At 41.0% G+C, this 18,921-nt stretch overlaps 1 protein-coding gene across 5 annotated transcripts; it reads right to left on the reverse strand.

The window, feature by feature from the left end:
- Nucleotides 1-961: 961 nt before the first annotated feature.
- On the reverse strand, nucleotides 962-18,656 carry BAAT (bile acid-CoA:amino acid N-acyltransferase). 5 transcript variants are annotated; one of them, XM_087881484.1, is made up of 4 exons: nucleotides 16,615-16,772; nucleotides 15,201-15,679; nucleotides 8,403-8,605; nucleotides 962-1,793 (listed from the first exon to the last, which is right to left on the reverse strand). In XM_087881484.1, the coding sequence occupies exons 1-4, from the start codon at nucleotides 16,635-16,637 to the stop codon at nucleotides 1,203-1,205; spliced, it is 1,296 nt and encodes a 431-aa protein (XP_087737610.1). In that variant the 5' UTR covers nucleotides 16,638-16,772; the 3' UTR covers nucleotides 962-1,202. The 5 variants fall into 5 exon arrangements, with proteins under 5 accessions (XP_087737610.1, XP_034276119.3, XP_034276121.2 ...); XM_034420228.3 differs by lacking the exon at nucleotides 16,615-16,772 and adding an exon at nucleotides 16,315-16,581; XM_034420230.3 differs by lacking the exons at nucleotides 962-1,793; nucleotides 16,615-16,772 and adding exons at nucleotides 3,156-7,695; nucleotides 18,549-18,656.
- Nucleotides 18,657-18,921: the final 265 nt, after the last annotated feature.

Consider the following 18,921-nt stretch of genomic DNA (forward strand, 5'->3'; position numbering starts at 1 on the left):
CTCCTGGAGAGTGTTCTTGATCTGGCCAACTGTTGTGAAGGGTGTTTTCTTCACCAGGGAAAGAATTCTTCGGTCATCCACCACACTTGTTTTCCATGGTCTCCCAGGTCTTTTGGTGTTGCTGAGCTCACCGGTGCATTCCTTCTTTTTGAGAATGTTTCAAACAGTTGTTTTGGCCACGCCTAATGTTCTTGCTATCTTTCTGATGGGTTTGTTTTGTTTCTTCAGCCTAATGATGGCTTGCTTCACTGATAGTGACAGCTCTTTGGATCTCATCTTGAGAGTTGACAGCAACAGATTCCAAATGCAAATAGCACACTTGAAATGAACTCTGGGCCTTTTATCTGCACATTGTAATTGGGGTAATGAGGGAATATCACACACCTGGCCATGGAACAGCTGAGAAGCCAATTGTCCCATTACTTTTGGTCCCTTAACAAGTGGGAGGCACATATACAAACTGCTGTAAGTCCTACACCGTTCACCTGAGTTGGATGTACAAACCCTCAAATTAAAGCTGACAGTCTGCAGTTAACGCACATTGTGTTTGTTTCATTCCAACTCCATTGTGGTGGTGTATACAGCCAAAGATGTTAGAATTGTGTCGATGTCCCAATATTTATGGACCTGACTGTATGTCCTACCCAGGGGTGGGTTCTACTTACCTTTACTACCGGTTCGCAACGGGGCTGTGCGCGCGCTCTTCTGCGCATGCGCAAAAACATTTTGATGATGTCAAGGTCACTGGGCGGAGCCTCCCGCTGGTTTTACTACCAGTTCTATAGAACCGATGCAAACCGGGGGCAACCCACCACTGGTCCTACCCTGAGATTAATTAGGAATCCTGCAGATAGCTGTTTATGAAACAAGTTGTTTACCACAATAGATGCAACACATTGAGAATTTATGGAGATTTTTTGTACACAAAAGAGGCCAAAGGATTCATTTCAAAGCCAACATATTTATAATTAACTCATCATTTTATTTGAAAAAGAAATTTATAGAAATACTCTGAAATTCACAATAGATCAAACAAGACAAGTACCGTTAATCTTTTTGCATTTCCAGAGTCTTGTCATGGCACATGATTCTTACTCTCTAGTTATCTTTATGACACCTGCATTATGAGAACCTAATTTTTATCTTCTGAGTAGACTTTTTTGGACCCAAAGAACTTATGAAATCTGCACTTTTTTCTAATATCACCACTTTCCCGCTGGGCCAAGATGGAGCTCAAAAAATTTCAGGACCTCTTTCCAGAAGTGTTCCTCAGCTTTGGCATGAGGCTTCATCTCCCCTCCCCATACTGTGGGTATAGGACTACCCCGGATAGAAGAGATAAAACAAATTGGGGATCCTGGTGGTTCTATCATATGTCCAGCCCCAGGGTAAGGTAATAAGATGCAGTTAGTTCTCCCATACTTCTTTGCACGGCCCAAGGCCACTTCAGCAAACATCTTGCTGTTCAAGCTTTGGTCAGCTTCTCCTACCACAAGGAGAATGTGACCCTGGGCTTTTTCCACGGGAATGGCAGAGACTTCATGAACTGAATCCAGAGGATCTCCCATAACATTGACACTGGACATCAATCCCACTTCATTGATAAGAATTGCGTCTGCTGAGTAGGGTACAGCAGGGATGTTGATATCACGAAAATGGAGGGGTGCACCATTCATACTTGTGGCACCATTGATGCAAACTGCAGCTGCTATTTCCTCTAAGAAGGTTCCCATGGCTAATGCAACTTCAGCTCCTTTGGACAAGCCAATAACTCCAATTTTGGGGCCTTTTACCTGGGTGAATAAGGGGAGAAATAAACACATAGCCAAGCTTAAAAATAGTTCATGGAAGCTTGAAAAGTGGTTATTAGATTAGAATTCTTTATTGGCCAAGCATGATTGGACACACAAGGAATTTGTCTTTGGTGCATATGCTCTCAGTGTACATAACAACACTGTTATGTGCAAACATAATCCAGGGAAAATGGAAATTCTTAATCCTGATCCAAACATTTATCACAAAAGCTTAATACACAGAATGAATTTGTGAAAGAAAGTGAAGGAATTCTACCGGGCAAAATATAAACTTGTCCAGTGTTTGGTTTTAAAATTTGGTACTTAATATGATGCCTTTTCTGCCATCAAAATCCTACTGTCTTGTATAGTAATAAATAAGACTACCTGAGACCCCTTGTGAAGATAACAGAGTCTTGTCTGAAGATTTAATCCCTTTTAGTGTTTCCTACTTAATATGGTTGAACAATTATCAATGAATATTCAAGAGTTTACAATCAGATGGGAGTACTTCTGTCAGTCTGAATCTGGTCAATTTAGCCCTCTGGTGGCTATGACATTGTCCAAAGCACTGTCCAGTCTTGAAGTGCCCTCAGCAAGAGATCCCTGAAGTTCCCAATCTGCTTTTACCAGGCTATTCGATTCCACTTGGCTCACTAGCAGTGTGCTAAATAACATCTTTCTCACCCATCCAAACAAAGTTGCTTCTCCTTATTCTCACTGCTGCCAACTGGTGAAAAGAGTGCTGCTCTAGCAAGACAGTTACAACTAAACTATATTATGTTTTCCATTGGACTATACTTCCCTAGACTATTAGTGAGCAGAGCCAAGCAGCCACTGACTTAGTTTTGTGGGACCCCCAGGGGAGTGATAGATCCGACCCTCACTGCTTCACAAAAGTTTTGTTGCACTCTAAGGCAAGAACTGAAGCGTTTGACCTGTGCATATTATCTCTTTAACAAACTAACAATAGAATGAATTTTCATTTTCAGATAACTGAAATAATACCTACAACAATTTCTATGTTTAGACTGCTCATCTTCATAACTATCTGTAATTTGTCTTTCTGGGCACCTAAATAAATTATAGAATTAAGATAATGCTATGATTCCTTAAAATAACTATAGTTATTATCTTAATTCTAAAATAATTTTTTAAAGACATCTATCTAAATATCCCTGTTCATGCTCCACTCTTGTTCCTTTCTTTTTTCCTAATCATGATTCTTAAAGTCCTGTTTTCAGAACCGACTGCCTTTTCTTGATATTTTAAAGTTCATTGTGCAAAAGAAGGAATGAAAGGATAGAAAAAAATAAATAAATAAAAGCATTTGGCCCATAGAAAAACAAAGACTCCTTTGAGTTGATCTTGACTTATAGTGACACGAAAGACATGTTTATTAATTTTCTTGGCAACAATAATAGAAGCATTCACCATTGTTGTATTCTTTAGTATTTTTCAACTTCTCTTTAGACTATAGGTGCTTAGTGACCATTCAAAGTTACAACAGACCCCACTCCCCAAAAGGTACTTATGACTAGAGATACGAAGGCCTGGGAAAAAAAGGAAAAATTGGGAAAAAAGGTTTTTTTGCCCAATTTTTTTTTCAAACAGCTTTGGGGAAAAAAAGAAAGAAAAAGCCCTGCTTTTTTCCCAATTTTTCCAGTTTTTTTCCATCTCTACTTATGACCTGGATTTTAAGTTCCAATGCCTTCCCCCATCCTCCAGATCATGTGATTAAATTTTGGGTGCTTCACAACTGGCCCATATTTATGGCTGTTTACAGCAACCTGTGTTCCCATGAGCACAATTTATGACATTTTTTTGCCAGAAACTGGGATTTACTTCCAATGGATTCCCTTAACAACCACCACTGCAAAAAAAGTTACAAAATCAAGTTGTTCATGTGATGACCTGCTTAATGACTGGCAGTCTGGCACAATTTACAACCATATTTTGGGCTGAATCACAATCCTAGGTTGAGGACTATCTGCATTGCCCTGAATTTTCCTGATTGTCTCCTATCTAAGTACTGAATATCTTACCCTGCTTAGCTTTTTTTTGAGATCAGTCAAGGTCAGCTAGGTGCTGTCAACTAGATTGGGTTACTTAGAATCCTCCATTTCTAAAACACATCCTTCACAATAATTTACAGCAACTGAACACATTCCATTGATAATCCCAGGTTTTCTTGATGCCATTTTTAAAATATGGAAATCTGGAAGAAAGACGCCTTGAATACATAGGCCTATTTCCAGAAGTCATGCATTCCACTCCACATTTGTGTGACAATGGTCAGTTTATTTTTTGGACATGCAGTATGACTGATATTTTTGTATTTGGTGTCTGTTTGCCTCAAAAAGAGGTATGCCCTATCTTCAAAATGTTTCCTTGGATATTTCCATTTGGGTACTAATCAGGTCCAAGTATATTTGGCTTCGAAGTACAATTAGGTGCTGCTACTTGCTAAGATGGGAATGGATCCACGCAATGAAATAAGCTCTCATAATTTAATATAAGATATGATCAGTTGGCTTTGGGCTTGGTTGAGAAGCCTTTTTATATTGTAAGTGGGCTAGCCTAGCGTTGGTTGAGGCTTTCTTTGGGATAGGAATAGGGGAAAAAAACATTACTGACTTAATTTGAGCACTTATACTAAAGAAATATCAATCAATCTTATGGAAGCATGAGACAAATAGAAACCTGGAAATTATATATATATATTTGCCCTTTACTACAAAGTTATATTTCTGATATGTACTTTACAGAATAAATTATGTCATAAGGATATTCTCATCTAGACTGAGTGTGGTGGGATATAGTCCAGAATTACAGGAGGATGAACTCCTTCTCAAGGAGCAACGAGACAACATAGCTTTGAATTTTTGGTATGTAGGAAAAGGGCAAAGGTAGACCTTCCCTAGCAGTTCACAGGATAAATCTAATAGTCACACAGAAAAGTGCTTTAGTTTGGCAAAATTTCTGCCTATTGGTGAGTAACAGTAAAGAAAGTACTGTGAAGAAGTGTACTCAGTGTCTGTGGAGATTCTGTCATCCAAGTCATAGTTGTCTCAAAGGTGCTTTTTGAAAAGGCAACTGGACTGGTTATTTTTTTTTCTTGAGGAAGAAGAACAAAACGTTTCGTTTCTCATCCATGAAACATCATCATATGTGATGGCAGGGGGCAGGTTGAAAGGATAGGTACTGACAGTTGAGACTGGATCGCGGTGGTGGTGGGGGATGTAAGGATATGTTCTGATCAGATGGTGAAGTACTCTGAATACTCTGAAGTAGCTCCTTGTGTCATTCTTGGTTCCTTGGGGCTGACAATGAGTTCCCACATCACACTAAGCAAATTCAAGCAAATCACTTTATGTTTTATTATGGTTTGTGAACTTTAAAAGGTTGATGGTTTGTATTCTATGGTCATTGGCATTTTATGTTAATCAGGCAGCAATGGCTTATCCAACAAACTATGGATCAAATAAACTATGGATCAGTAAACCCTGTGAATGGTCTTTTTTCTGGTTACAATCACTGACAACTTATCATATTTTCAGGTGGCATAAACCTGGTTGAGAGCTTGTAGAATACTTGTTGATTGGAAACTATGATATAGCATTGTGATGTTATAAAAAAAGGGCAAATGCAGTGGTGAAATCCTACCAGTTCTGTCCGGCTCATGCGAACCAGTAGTGGCGGCAGCGCATGGTTTGATGAAGCAGTAGCGGCGGCAGTGTGTGGTTCAGCGAAGCGGTAGTGGCAGCAGCACGTGGTTTGGTGAACCCTAGCAGTGGCAGCGCCTGGTTTGGCGAACTGGTAGTGGCAGCAGCACATGGTTTGGTGAACTGGTAGCGGCGGCAGCACAAGGCTCCACCCACCCACCCTGGCATCATTACTTCCCAGTTTGAACCGGGAAGTAACCCGTTTTTGACCCTCTGCGCATGTACAGATGGGTTTGCGCATGCACAGAGGGTCAAAAATTGGACGTGACAATGCACTCACTTCTGACCTGGTAGGGAAGGTAAGTAGATTTCACCCCTGGGCAAATGCAATTTACTTTGCACCAGAAGAAATGTAAGTTCCAAATCTCAGGAGGAAATGTTCCACCCTTTAAGAATTCACACAAGCTGATGTAGTTTCAGAGAATGGCAAGTAAGTTCTTTGAGGGCAGAATGAAGCATCTTGACGTGTATACCACGTTTCCCTGAAAATAAGACCCTGTCTATTTTTTGAAATAAGCACTTGGCCTTATTTTTGGGGAGGTCTTATTATTTTGGGGCATGTAGAGAAAACCAGAGGAAATGGCTGGGACCGACTGCGCATGTGTCTAAATATTTTCAGGGAGGGCTTATTTGGGGGAGGGGCTTATTTTAGCGCATGTGCTCAAAAGCCCAATTGGGCTTATCAGGGGATGTCTTATTTTCGGGGAAACAGGGTAACTTTATGAAAAACAAATGATGGATGAAAGGATGGAAGAGAATTAAGAAGCCCGCAGAGAATGCTAATGTCTGTTTTCTTCTAGACTGTGGGACATGTAAACATGTGAGGCAGACTTTGAATATTCTGAAAAATTTCCTAACAGACGCCAGGGACTGGAAGGGTGGCACACCCACAGATGTTGTTGGATAGCCAACAAGAAGCAGGGCAGGTGCCCACCCTAAATTGTGAGACTGGCTGTTCAGCGTGGTTTATGGTGGCAGAAGCTGGCAAATTTCTGAAGTGGAACAAAGTTGAGCGGAGGCCGCTTTCACAGGAGTGGCCTGAGGAGCATTACACATTCTCAACAAATGTGTAACAAATGCTGGAGAAGCAGTTGGTTCCTTATATTGAGACTCTCTTTAGCAAGCACAGAAAAGACTTTTTAGGGATGACTGTGGAGGCTATAATGACATCACAAGACCTACATTTTAAAGCTATATATCAAGATTTCTTGCTGTGCAATTGTTCAGTCATTTCCATCTCTTCGTGGACATCTAATTAGTCAAAGAGTTAGAAGGCCCCCCTCAGTGGTGGGTTGCCCCCGGTTCGGACTGGTTCGCAAGAACCGGTAGTAAAACTGGCAGGAGGCTCTGCCCACTGACCCAGACGTCATCAGAAGTGATCTGTGCATGCACAGAAGAGTGTGCGCGGGGGCACGATGCGAACCGGTAATAAAGGTAAGTAGAACCCACCCCTGATCCCCCTTCATCTAAAGGAGATATTTTAACTTTAACCTACACAGGATAAGAAGATTAGAGTTCATGGCCTCAATTATCCAAATACATAATTCTAAAGGAAGCTAAACAACTGAGCCTTTCTTTTATCATAAATTACTATTCTGAATTGGCCCAAGATGAAACTTTAAAAAAATCAGGATCTCATTCCAAGAGTGCTCTTGGGCTTTAGCATGAGGCTTCACTTCTCCTCCCCACCTGACTGGGAAGAGAGAAAACCGAAGTGGATAGGCATAGCAAACTGGTGATCCAGGGGGTTCTATCAAATGTCCAGCTCCTGGATAAGACAACAGGCTACAATTATTTTTCCCATGTTTCTTTGCTCGAGCCATGGCTGCTTCAGCAAACACTTTGCTATTGAAGCTTTGGTCAACTTCTCCCACCACAAAGAGGATGTGCCCTTGAGCCTTCTCTATAGGGATGGTAGATACGTCAGGTGTTTGATCCAGAGGATGTCCCATGCCATGGAAAGTGGATATCAATCCCATTTCATTAATGACGAGCTTCTCATATGGGAAGGAAGCTCCAGGGATACTGATATCATGAAAGTGGAGTGGTGTAGCACACATTCTTGTTGGACCATTGATGCACACTGAAGCCACTATTTCCTTTAAGAAGGTACTCATGGCCAATGCAATTTCTGCTCCTTTGGATAAACCAATAACTCCAAGTCCCGGACCTCTTACCTAGAGGAGCAAACACAGTGAAACATACAAAAGTTTAAATCAGTTTCTTCTTTAAAATAATGAGAGTTGATATCAAAGCTATTTAAAAAATGACAGTCTTTTAGTTCAAATGTTATATTATTGCAGATCTACACCATTCAAAAATGAAAAATTGGTCACCTTGTCTTTCTGCCAGCCAACCAATATATGACAAGAAAATATGACAGGGAGAAGGAAGCAAGCAAGCCTGACAAAAATGTTGCTGCTTTTATGAATCAGCTCTTTAAAGCAGTGCACTTTTAGCATGACTCTCAATTGCATATTTTTGCATGTTTTTCAGATACACATAAGGAAGCCTAAGGAAAGAAATTGTATGCTTTAATCAAAACCAAGTGGGGTGGGTGTCATGGGTGTCCACAAAATGGCAAAGGAGCATTGCAGCATTGAAGGGTCAGCCCTGCACCTTTTTTATGTGCATGGGATATCACAATGCACATACAAAAGGTGGCAATGCAATGCTGCTCTCATCATTCTGCCCTCAGGAATAATGCTACTGATCTGTGCTGTGCTCATGACAGGCCCAAAATGCCTTTAGCTTGTTATATCTGATGGGTGCATAGCATGCCTAGTTTGTATGAAGTATTCTACATAGCAAATAAAGAATAAACTCTAGGATCTTTCCTGAGTCTCAACAAGAAGTTTAAGAAAAGGTATAATCTCAGGCATACCTTAGGATTTTTCAAGAGCAGTCTAGATGCTTCCTCAAAATACTCCAGATCTATTACTTCCAGAGTCTGCGGTAAATCATCATATCCAAAGAAAGCCAAAGCCAGAACTGCAAAGCCTTTACTAGCCAATAAGCCAGCTCGAAATTCGATTAGTCCTCCAGCTCCACCAAACAGGTCAATCAGTCCTGGAAATGGCCCAGGGCCTGGTGAGGCAGAAAGGGAGAAAAAACAAGGATAAGTAAAGAAATGAAAAACAAAGAGTAATATCCTTTTATCAAATACATTATTTTTTTCTGATTTGGAAACAATGCTTTTAATGATGTCTAAAACTGTGTTTGTTTGTTTGTTTGTTTTCTTTTCTTCTTCTTTTTTTTGCAGCTATGTCACACTACTGGGCCAAATTTAATTTTCACTCAGCTACCGTTGCAAAATCTTTTTCATAGGTACAGTTAGCAAGCTTTGCATCTCACATCTTATTTGTGAGATGCATGAAAGACTTTTCGTTGTCTCAAATAAGTTTCTTTCTGTCATTTTTGTTCCATTTCTCTGAACTACTACATCCATGTTCAATTTTATCTGTATCTTCTAGGGCATCAGCTATTTCACTTAATTCTGTGTCATCTGCAGATGTGAAGAGCTTTCCCTCCTACCTCTTCATCAAAGAAATTAATATAAAATATTAAATCATGTAAGTCCCAGGGTGAAGTTGGCAGCACTGAATTCAGTATCTCAGGTCAGTTTCATGAAGAATCATGATTAAATGATTCTGAATTTGAATATTATTTTTGAATCACTATATATCCAAACTGACATGTCACTCAATCGTAATCATCCTGCCTGCTCATGACAATGTCATAGATACTTTGTCAAATGCATTGATATACAGCACTTCCATAATCTATGAAAGATGTGAATAGAAAGTAAAGATTAGTCTGATACATGCTAACTTATAGTGGTGGGTAGTAACAGACTCTCATAACTGGGGCGGTCTACAAATATTGTAAATTAGTACTACTGCAAATATATGAAGTTCAAATATTTCTTCAAGATGGTAACACGTAAATTCTTTCATGATCTGCTTTAGAATCTTCCCAAATATTGATGCCAAATTGACTGATTTGTAGTTCCCCAGTTCTTCCTTTCTGACAGTATTTTTGTCCTTTAGTCATTTAGTATTTCATATATTCTTCGAGATAATTTCAAAGATAAAGATCATCAGCAGGTTTTTTCCGGTGGTCTAGGAATCATCTAGGCCAAAAGACTTTATTCAATAAGTGTTCCCTGACCATATTTCTATCCAATGGAGTGCTTCTCAGAAAAGACTGGGCCAAAGAATGAGATGGGTAGTTCTCATAGCTCATATATCAATTATTGTTTTTTTTCCTTTGGGCATATATGATGAATACTTTTTGTTGTCCTTACCAATTTTCACTAACTTCGACTCATTCTCAGCTTTAGTTTTCCCAACAACCTCTATGCATATCCGGGTGACGCATTTGTTCCCCTCCTTGTGACATGACATGCCTTTCTATTTTTATGTGCCCTTTTTCAAAAAGTGTTCAGATCTTCACTTGCTTTGTACTGATACTTTTATCAGTATCATGATCTAACTTAGATAAAAGTGCTCTGTGCTCATATCCACAGAACAGCCAATCACCATCCAAAGTAGAGAGGCAGAGGTGGAGAAGGAGATCAGACCTTTCAATTTAGCCAACAGAAGATGAACACTTCAGAAATTTTAATATTAGAAATCCTTATGGGAATGTTAGTAACCAGATAACTAAGAAATTTTGGAAGATATGACGGATTAATTTTGGAAGATAATAAAATATAGATCCAGACAAACTTGTGAAGATGGTTTCCTGGTCTAGCTAATCTCAAAAGGCTAACAGATTATGGGATTGCTCATCCAAGCACAAATCAACAGTGTTTCCATGCTTGCTAGGAAGTCTAGGCACTACCTTTTTGCCGGGTTCAGCCCGTAAGATGGACCCATGCTATCCAGGCCATTTTCAGTCTCAGCTGGATACCACCATCATTTTCCATCTACTCTTCATCGGATCATCTCCTGATACGCCCACTGCCCTAACTCTGTAAACAGACTTAATCTCTGGGCCTATGGATTGACATTGCTCTATCTGTCCTCCCTAACCGAAAGGAGAAGTTTACCTTAGGTATGAATATTGAGGGAGTCAGCCTCGGCTATTACTTCCATTGTTTCTGGACTATCCTTGACTCCTCCCACTATCATGAAGGCAGTGGCGTTTTCCAATGTATACTACCTAAGACTTATATATTTCCTCCGTTGGACTCTTAAATCATCATGGTTGACCCCCTGGTTATAAGCCATAACTACTCCCAGTAACAAATGTATTTGACAGCAGAACTCCTTGGGCTGCGAGACTCCCCCCTCTCGCAGGCTTGGCCCTCCACTCTATCGAGGGCCTACCTCGATGACGGGTTTTGAAACCCCGAGAGGTGGCATGCAGCAAAAAGGAGACTGAGGGGATTTTTGATTAATACTTATACAAAGTTTTTACGGGGTCTTAGGAAGGGGTGGGAAGGACCTGGGGGGTCTGTAGAAACACAGAGCGGCAGAGTGGGTCTGAGGGTCATGGCGGGAGGAGAGAGGGAGGGGGGTTAGATAGGGAGCCGGGGAACGAGATGAAGGGCCATTCCATCAAAACAGTGGGTGGGAGGGGCAGATATGGCGGGCGCAGGGGGCCATATCAGGTATGGGGAATACGCACTCGCTGGTTGTGAGCGGTGGCGTGCTCCGGCCCCCAAGGCGCTTCTTGTATTCCAGGTTGTGCAGAGTCTCAGGGCCCGGGCCTTTGGTTGTTGTTGTGCAATGCCAGGTCTGCGACTAATAAAGGCCCCCTCATTCATGATTTAGTTCAAGAGGGGGGTGCGGACCTGGCTGGGATCACAGAGACCTGGCTGGGCCATGAGGGGGGGGGTTCCCCTCGTGGAGATGTGCCCACCAGGCTTCCATGCATTTCATCAGCCGAGAGCCCAGGGGAGGGGCGGAGGGGTAGCGGTGATTATTAAAGAAAGTCTTAGTCCAAGGGAGGCCACTGTTTCTCAGATAGCTAGCTGTGAGTCCCTCTTTGTTAAGTGGGGTCATGGAGTGCAGATGGGTTTGCTGACCATGTACCTGGCTCCCTGCCGCGTGGCAGCTGGCCTGCCTGAGCTGCTCGACGTAATAGCAGGTGTGGCGGTGAATACCCCCAGGCTTATGGTCATGGGGCATTTCAACCTGCCATCCGTCGGTGAAACATTGGAAGCGGCTCAGGAGTTCATGGCTTCCATGACGGCCATGGACCTGACCCAGTTAGTTCATGATCCTACCCACATAGGGGGACACACGCTAGACTTGATTTTTGTCTCTGGTCAGTGGCTGAATGATCTCACAATAGGGGATCTAGTCATCAAGCCCTTGTCATGGACAGATCATTCGCTCCTTCAGATGGACTTTCGTACTGCTCCCCCTCGCCGCAGGGAGACGGAACCGATCAGGTGGTTCCATCCCAGGTGCCTGATGGACCCCGAGAGGTTCCTGACGGAGCTTGGGCCATTCCCAGAGGCTCTGACTCATGGCTCAGCTGAGGAGCTGGCGGCCACCTGGGATAGGGCGGCCACCGGAGCCTTGGACCGCGTTGCGCCTTTGCGGCCTCTGATCCGGTGCCGTTCTCAATTGGCTCCTTGGTTCTCCGAGGAGCTGAGACAGATGAAGCACCGGAAAAGATGCCTAGAGAGCGACTGGAGGACCAGCCGTGCCGAATCAGACCGGACACTGGTGAGGTCTTATAACAAGACCTACCTAGTGGCAATAAGAGTGGCGAAATCTAACTATTTTTCCACTCTTATTGCATCTGCAGAGAACTGCCCAGCCGCCCTGTTCAGGGTGACCCACTCTCTACTCCAAGTGGGAGCGAGGGAGGACCCCTTGCAGGGTAGAGCTGAGAATTTTGGGCAATATCTGCATGATAAAATCACTCAGATTCGGCACGGCCTGGACTCTGATTGGATAGTTTCGGATGGGATGATGGAGGCGAGTCTTGAGACTGTTATCTGGGAGGAGTTTGACCCTGTGACTCCTGAGGACATGGACAGGATTTTGGGGAGGCTTAACACTACCACATGTTTACTGGACCCGTGTCCCTCCTGGTTGGTACTGGCCTCCCGGGAGGTTACACGAGGCTGGTTTCAGGAGATTACCAACGCTTCGCTGGGTGAGGGTGTCTTCCCAGGGTGTCGCCCTGAACGAGGCGGTGGTGAGGCCCCTCCTCAAGAAGCCTTCCCTGGACCCGGCTGTTTTAGCTAATTATCGTCCTGTCTCCAATCTTCGCTTCGCGGCGAAGGTTGTCGAGAGTGTGGTGGCGAGACAACTTCCTCGATTCCTAGATGAAGCTGTCTATCTAGATCCGTGCCAGTCGGGCTTCAGGGCGGGTTACAGCACAGAAACGGCATTGATTACATTGGTTGATGATCTCTGGAGGGCTCGGGACAGGGGTTGCTCCTCTGTCCTGGTCCTCCTAGACCTCTCAGCAGCTTTTGATACCATCGATCATGGTATCATGCTGCGTCGGCTAGAGGGGTTGGGAGTGGGGGGCACCATTTTACGGTGGTTCTCCTCCTTCCTCTCTGACCGTACGCAGTCTGTGTTGACAGGAGGGCAGAGGTTGACCTCGAGGTCCCTCACTTGTGGGGTGCCGCAGGGATCAGTTCTCTCGCTCCTCATATTTAACATTTATGTGAAACCACTAGGCGAGATCATCCGTGGCTTTGGGGTGAAGTGTCAACTGTATGCCAATGACACACAGTTGTACATTTCAACCCCAGGCAACCCCAATGATACCCTTGACGTGATGTCCTGTTGCCTGGAGGCCGTGCGGATCTGGATGGGGAGGAACAGGCTCAGACTCAACCCCTCCAAGACTGAGTGGCTGTGGTTTCCAGTGTCCCGATATAGCCAGCTTACACCATCGCTGACTATTGGGGATGAGATCTTACCTCCCTCAGAGAGGGCTCGCAACTTGGGCGTCCTCCTGGACTCACGGCTGTCTTTGGATGATCATATGACGGCGGTGGCCAGGGGGGCTTTTTATCAGGTTCGCCTGATTTCCCAGTTGCGTCCCTTTCTGGATCGGGACGCCTTGCACACAGTCACTCACGCCCTCGTCACTTCCCGTCTGGACTATTGTAACGCTCTCTACATGGGGCTCCCCTTGAGGAGCACCCGGAGGCTCCAACTAGTCCAGATTGCGGCCACGCGAGTAATAATGGGGGTGACCCTTCGCTCCCATGTAACACCTCTCTTGTGCGAGCTGCACTGGCTCCTGGTGGTCTTCCGGGTGCGCTTCAAGGTGTTGGTTACCACCTTTAAAGCGCTCCATGGCTTAGGACCTGGCTATCTACAAGACCGCATTCTGCCACCGATTGCCTCCCACCGACCGGTACACTCACATAGAGAGGGCCTCCTCAGGGTGCCGTCAGCCAAACAATGTAGACTGGCAACCCCCAGGGGGAGAGCCTTCTCTGTGGGGGCCCTGCCCTCTGGAATGAATTGCCCCCGGACATACGAAGGATCCCCAACCTCCGTGCCTTCCGTCGTGCAGTGAAGACCCTGTTATTCCAGCAAGCCACTCTGATGGGATAAATGGTTTTAATTTGGTTTTAATGGGGTTTTAAAATTGGTTTTAAATGAGAGTTTTAAATTCGGCCTATGATTTAATTATTTTAATCTGCTTTTAAATTCTATTTGGTACACTGTTTGATTATGGCTGTTCACCGCCCTGAGTCCTTCGGGAGAAGGGCGGTATATAAATAAAATAAAATAAAATAAAATAAAATAAAATAAAATAAAATAAAATAAAATAAAATAAAATAATAAAATAAAATAAAATAAAATAAAATAAAATAAAATAAAATAATAAAATAAAATAAAATAAAATAATAATAAAATAAAATAAAATAAAATAAAATAAAATAAAATAATAAAATAAAATAAAATAAAATAAAATAAAATAAAATAAAATAAAATAAAATAAAATAAAATAATAAAATAAAATAAAATAAAATAAAATAAAATAAAATAAAATAAAATAATAAAATAAAATAAAATAAAATAAAATAATAAAATAATAAAATAAAATAATAAAATAATAAAATAAAATAAAATAAAATAAAATAAAATAAAATAATAAAATAAAATAAAATAAAATAAAATAAAATAAAATAAATAATAAAATAAAATAAAATAAAATAAAATAAAATAAAATAATAAAATAAAATAAAATAATAAAATAAAATAAAATAAAATAAAATAAAATAAATAAAATAAAATAATAAAATAAAATAATAAAATAAAAAAATAAAATAAAATAAAATAAAATAAAATAAAATAATAAAATAAAATAAAATAAAATAAAATAAAATAATAAAATAAAATAATAAAATAAAATAAAATAAAATAAAATAAAATAAAATAAATAAAATAAAATAATAAAATAAAATAATAAAATAAAATAAAATAATAATAAAATAAAATAAAATAAAATAAAATAAAATAAAATAATAAAATAAAATAAAATAAAATAAAATAAAATAAAATAAAATAAAATAAAATAAAATAAAATAAAATAATAAAATAAAATAAAATAAAATAAAATAAAATAAAATAAAATAAAATAAATAAATACCACCCTAAATACATTTGGAGGCACCATCTGTTGCAAGCAAGCGATAGAGGCAATAAGGAAAAGTGGGAGAGAAAACAGAATTCAGTTTCCTTACCTGGAGGCAAGAAGAGGGCTCCCCGGACCCGGCCGGACTTAATGGGGATGCGTTCCACTCCAGGGGCTGCATACCATCGTTCCACAGTGCAAGTAGCCAGTGGTTCATGTATCGGCAACATCACAGTAGAATCGAAGAGGCTAATCTGAACATAGAAGGGGCTGCCTGTCACATCACGTTTCAGCAGCCTGTGGAACATCTTCTCAGCCTTTAGAGTGTAGAAGAGGCCCATGGGCCACACACCTGTATAGTTGCCTCCCAGAGCAGAAACCTGTGCCACATCCACTTCTCCATTCTGATTGGCTTGGTAAAAGGCTCTGGCTGCAAACTTAATTCCCCTTTCATCTGTCAGTGATGCATATAAGGTCACAAGCTGGGAGGGTGCCAGGCCAGAGGCATAAATCTTCACTGGTGAATCAGCAAGGGAGACTTCAGGAGTGACACTGAGGTGGACCATAGCATCCAGTTTTTGAGGGTATCTGGGGAAAATCAGGTTCCTAATTATATAAATTTGGGACTTGTTCAGTCTCCTTACCAGTGGTCAGTTGCCCCCGGTTCGCACCAGTTCTATAGAACTGGTAGTAAAACCGGCGGGAGGCTCCCCCCACTGACCCTGATGTCATGAAAATGCTTCTGTGCATGCGCAGAAGAGCGCACATGCGTGAGTGAAGCGGTGCGCGCGGCCCCATTGCAAACCGGTAGTAAAGGTAAGTAGAACCCACTCCTGCTCCTTACCACTCCCCTCTCAAACCATGCTGGTCCTCAATCTGTGGTCAAAATGTCATCTACATTGCTCTGCCAGTCCTGTGTTACAATGCTGAAGTATTTCAGAGGTGTCTGTTTCATTAACTTGTTCAGACAATTCTTAATCTCAGAACCCAACTCTGGGACCAATTGGAGGATTTTATAAATGCTCCTAAGTTTTCAATTCAATGCCATTCAAATGCATCTGATTTAATCTACTTTGGATATCTTTTGTGAACCTGCATCTACAATTTCCTACTTTGAAATCACTGGCATCAACAGGTTTGTGCTGCAGATCAGTTTGCAAGATTATCAAAGTGTTAAAACCAGCAGGAAGGAAAAGGAACAATAATACACTTTGGATACACACCTGTGGGAGATCATCTTTCCATAGGCAATTCCTAACTTGATGCTTTTGCAGTTCACTAAGAACATATCAAGACAGTTAAACAAACTTTTCTTTAAGCCAACTCCCTCCCACAGAGCAGAAGAGGGGAGGGCAAGGCAAAGCTTGCTAGCATTTTGCATGCCCCCTCACCTTCCAGTTCCTGCGCCTGTGAATTTGCCAGTTTATAGAACCAGCCTCATGTAGAACCAACCTTCTCTTCTCTCAGCCGTAATGGAGAGGCACAGTGCAATTCTCTCTCTCTCGCCACAACAAATACAATACCTTTCAGTTCCAAACTTCTTCATAATAAAGGCTTGTTCTGCCAGCTGACCATCAAGGAAAAAATAGACTTTGGGCAGAACTCCAAACTCAATTCTGCACTCTTCTCTGGAGCAAACAACGACTTAAAGAGGATCCAGCGGAGATTTTGGAAAATAAGGAGCTGGATCCTCTCCATGTGACTTGAACTAATTCTCAGGATGATATAAAAGTTGGAATGGAATTTAATAGACTGGAACAAGCAATTTTAGAAAGAAAGGAACATAAACTACAGTATTCTATTTGTAACTGTTTTCTGCCCAGAGTCATTTTACAGAGTGTTTAAATAAATAATGCCTTCTTTTAACCTTTTAATGCCTTAAAATATACTATACCTAAAACAAGGAGGAATTGCCTGAAACACTTTTCTGTAAAACAGACAAAACTATACAATTATGTGTACCAAGAAAAAACAATGACTCCAAAAGAGCTCACATTTCAGTTCTGGTTTCACACAAGAATCACTATTTTAGGAAGCAGTTAAAATATTACCTTCTATCCAGCCAGACCAATGAATCTCACCAGACACTTAGTGCACCAGAAGGCTTTAATGCCAAAAGAATCAAGCTTCCCTCAGGAAATTACGGTATATTTTCAGTAAAAATCTGTACTGTTTAAAAATGATCCATTTAGCCAAACTAACAAAATTCACAGTCACATATAATAAATGGCATTGATGAAAAAAGTTTCAAACATTCCATGAAAACAACGTTCCCCAACACATTCCAGGCAAACTCCTGTATTTCCAAAATTAGCACAGAATGACCCACTTCCCCATCCACCAAACTAAACAATTTAGCAGTAGGTCACAGGAATAGGATGCAAAAACCTTCTTTGGAAATGAGAATGAGATGATTAAAGAAGTTCAATTTTGTTCCCATTTATTTTCAATATATTCTAGAGCATCAGTCTATTTCAACCTATTTTGCTTTTAGATTTGCTTCCATGTCATCTCTTTCTGCTTCATTTGAAGTTTAGAGTCATAGACAAGCAGATTAACAGGAGGATAAACGGTTCTGGATTATCAATTCTCCCCACCACATCTCCAGACTAATTTTTTAGCTTCCCCAAAAATCATCCATAATCAGAAATTGTAGGTCATATGTGGAAAAGCTTAAATCCATCTCTGTAGTTAATGTTGTAAAACTGAGAATCTATTCCCATTTTTATAGTATTCATGACATTTGATCATTCTTAATCTCATCCTGATGAAGAAGGGAGTATTGGGATGCACCCCACAACTTCATGTTTTTTAAAATCCAGAAAAAGGCCTAGAGGTCCAATTTTAATATTTCAATGTCCAATTTCCCCTGATCTCTAAAATCAAGGCTAAGCACACCTTTCCTGTTTCTGAACCATACCCTGAGCAAGATACTGAATGGCTTGTACAAAATTGCCTCTTTCTATTGTATTTTATCACTAATTTTTAATACATTTTTTTTCCCGTTTGAGGGCTGCTTTCCTATCAGAAGGTGCTGGGGAAGGGGGAGTGGAAGAAGAGAAGAATGTATTTCCTAAACACTTCAAACTTTTTAATGCTGCCATTCTTTTTGCAATGGATACTTCACCTGGCTTTCAGTTTAACATTAACAACACAGATTGCAAAACAATATCAAGTAAATAAAACTGGAGCAATGGACTCTTGTCTGTTTAACTTAGTGGTGAAACCTCCCCAGTGAGATTGAGATACTTCAGCAGCTATCCTCCCACTCAAGCACTGGATGTTTCTTTCACTCTGGAACATGAACACCCTGAGATACTATGATCTTTTCAGTGGAGTAGATATTGGCTGTACTGTACATATGATCAATCACTCAATCTGCACTACAAAAGCTCTTCCCATGAAAATGCAGTTGCTCAAATGATAGGCAAGTTTTGATAAAGAACCCCAAACTCACTTTTCTCCAGTGCTTTTCCACAATTCTCACGTCTCTCTGCTTGCTATTTCTGCTTGTTTGCTTGGGATCCAAGCTCTTCTAAATGCCACTTTATAAATTAAAATCCGAGAATGAGGTCTTGGTTCATAAAATTGATTAACATGGCCTGTTTATACTGAGTTATCAAAACCGCCTAGTGGTAATCATTAACTGAAAGTCATAAACTATATCTAATCCACCCACTGTAAAATACAGTGACTGTGGGGACAATGGCCTTTCATTCTTAAATGTACCATTTAAACTTAGCTACTCCTAGATCCCCACTTTTTTACAGCTCTGCTTGAACTATTTTTCCAGGTCATCATATTTATGAGAAAGCAAACTGGGAAATAAG

The sequence above is a fragment of the Pantherophis guttatus genome, chromosome 1 (genome assembly GCF_059756535.1).
Source record: "Pantherophis guttatus breed Tessera chromosome 1, ASM5975653v1, whole genome shotgun sequence".
Taxonomy (NCBI): domain Eukaryota; kingdom Metazoa; phylum Chordata; class Lepidosauria; order Squamata; family Colubridae; genus Pantherophis; species Pantherophis guttatus.

Bases quoted from the DNA above. Each gene is read 5' to 3' on its own strand.
- BAAT (XM_034420227.3), bottom strand. From the start codon at position 16,472: ATGCAAAATGCTAGCAAGCTTTGCCTTGCCCTCCCCTCTTCTGCTCTG. The intron at 8,606-15,200 runs GTAAGGAAACTG...CTGCCTCACCAG, and splicing joins AGCCCTCTTCTTGCCTCCAG to GCCCTGGGCCATTTCCAGGA. The intron at 7,696-8,402 runs GTATGCCTGAGA...TTGCTCCTCTAG, and splicing joins TGCTCTTGAAAAATCCTAAG to GTAAGAGGTCCGGGACTTGG.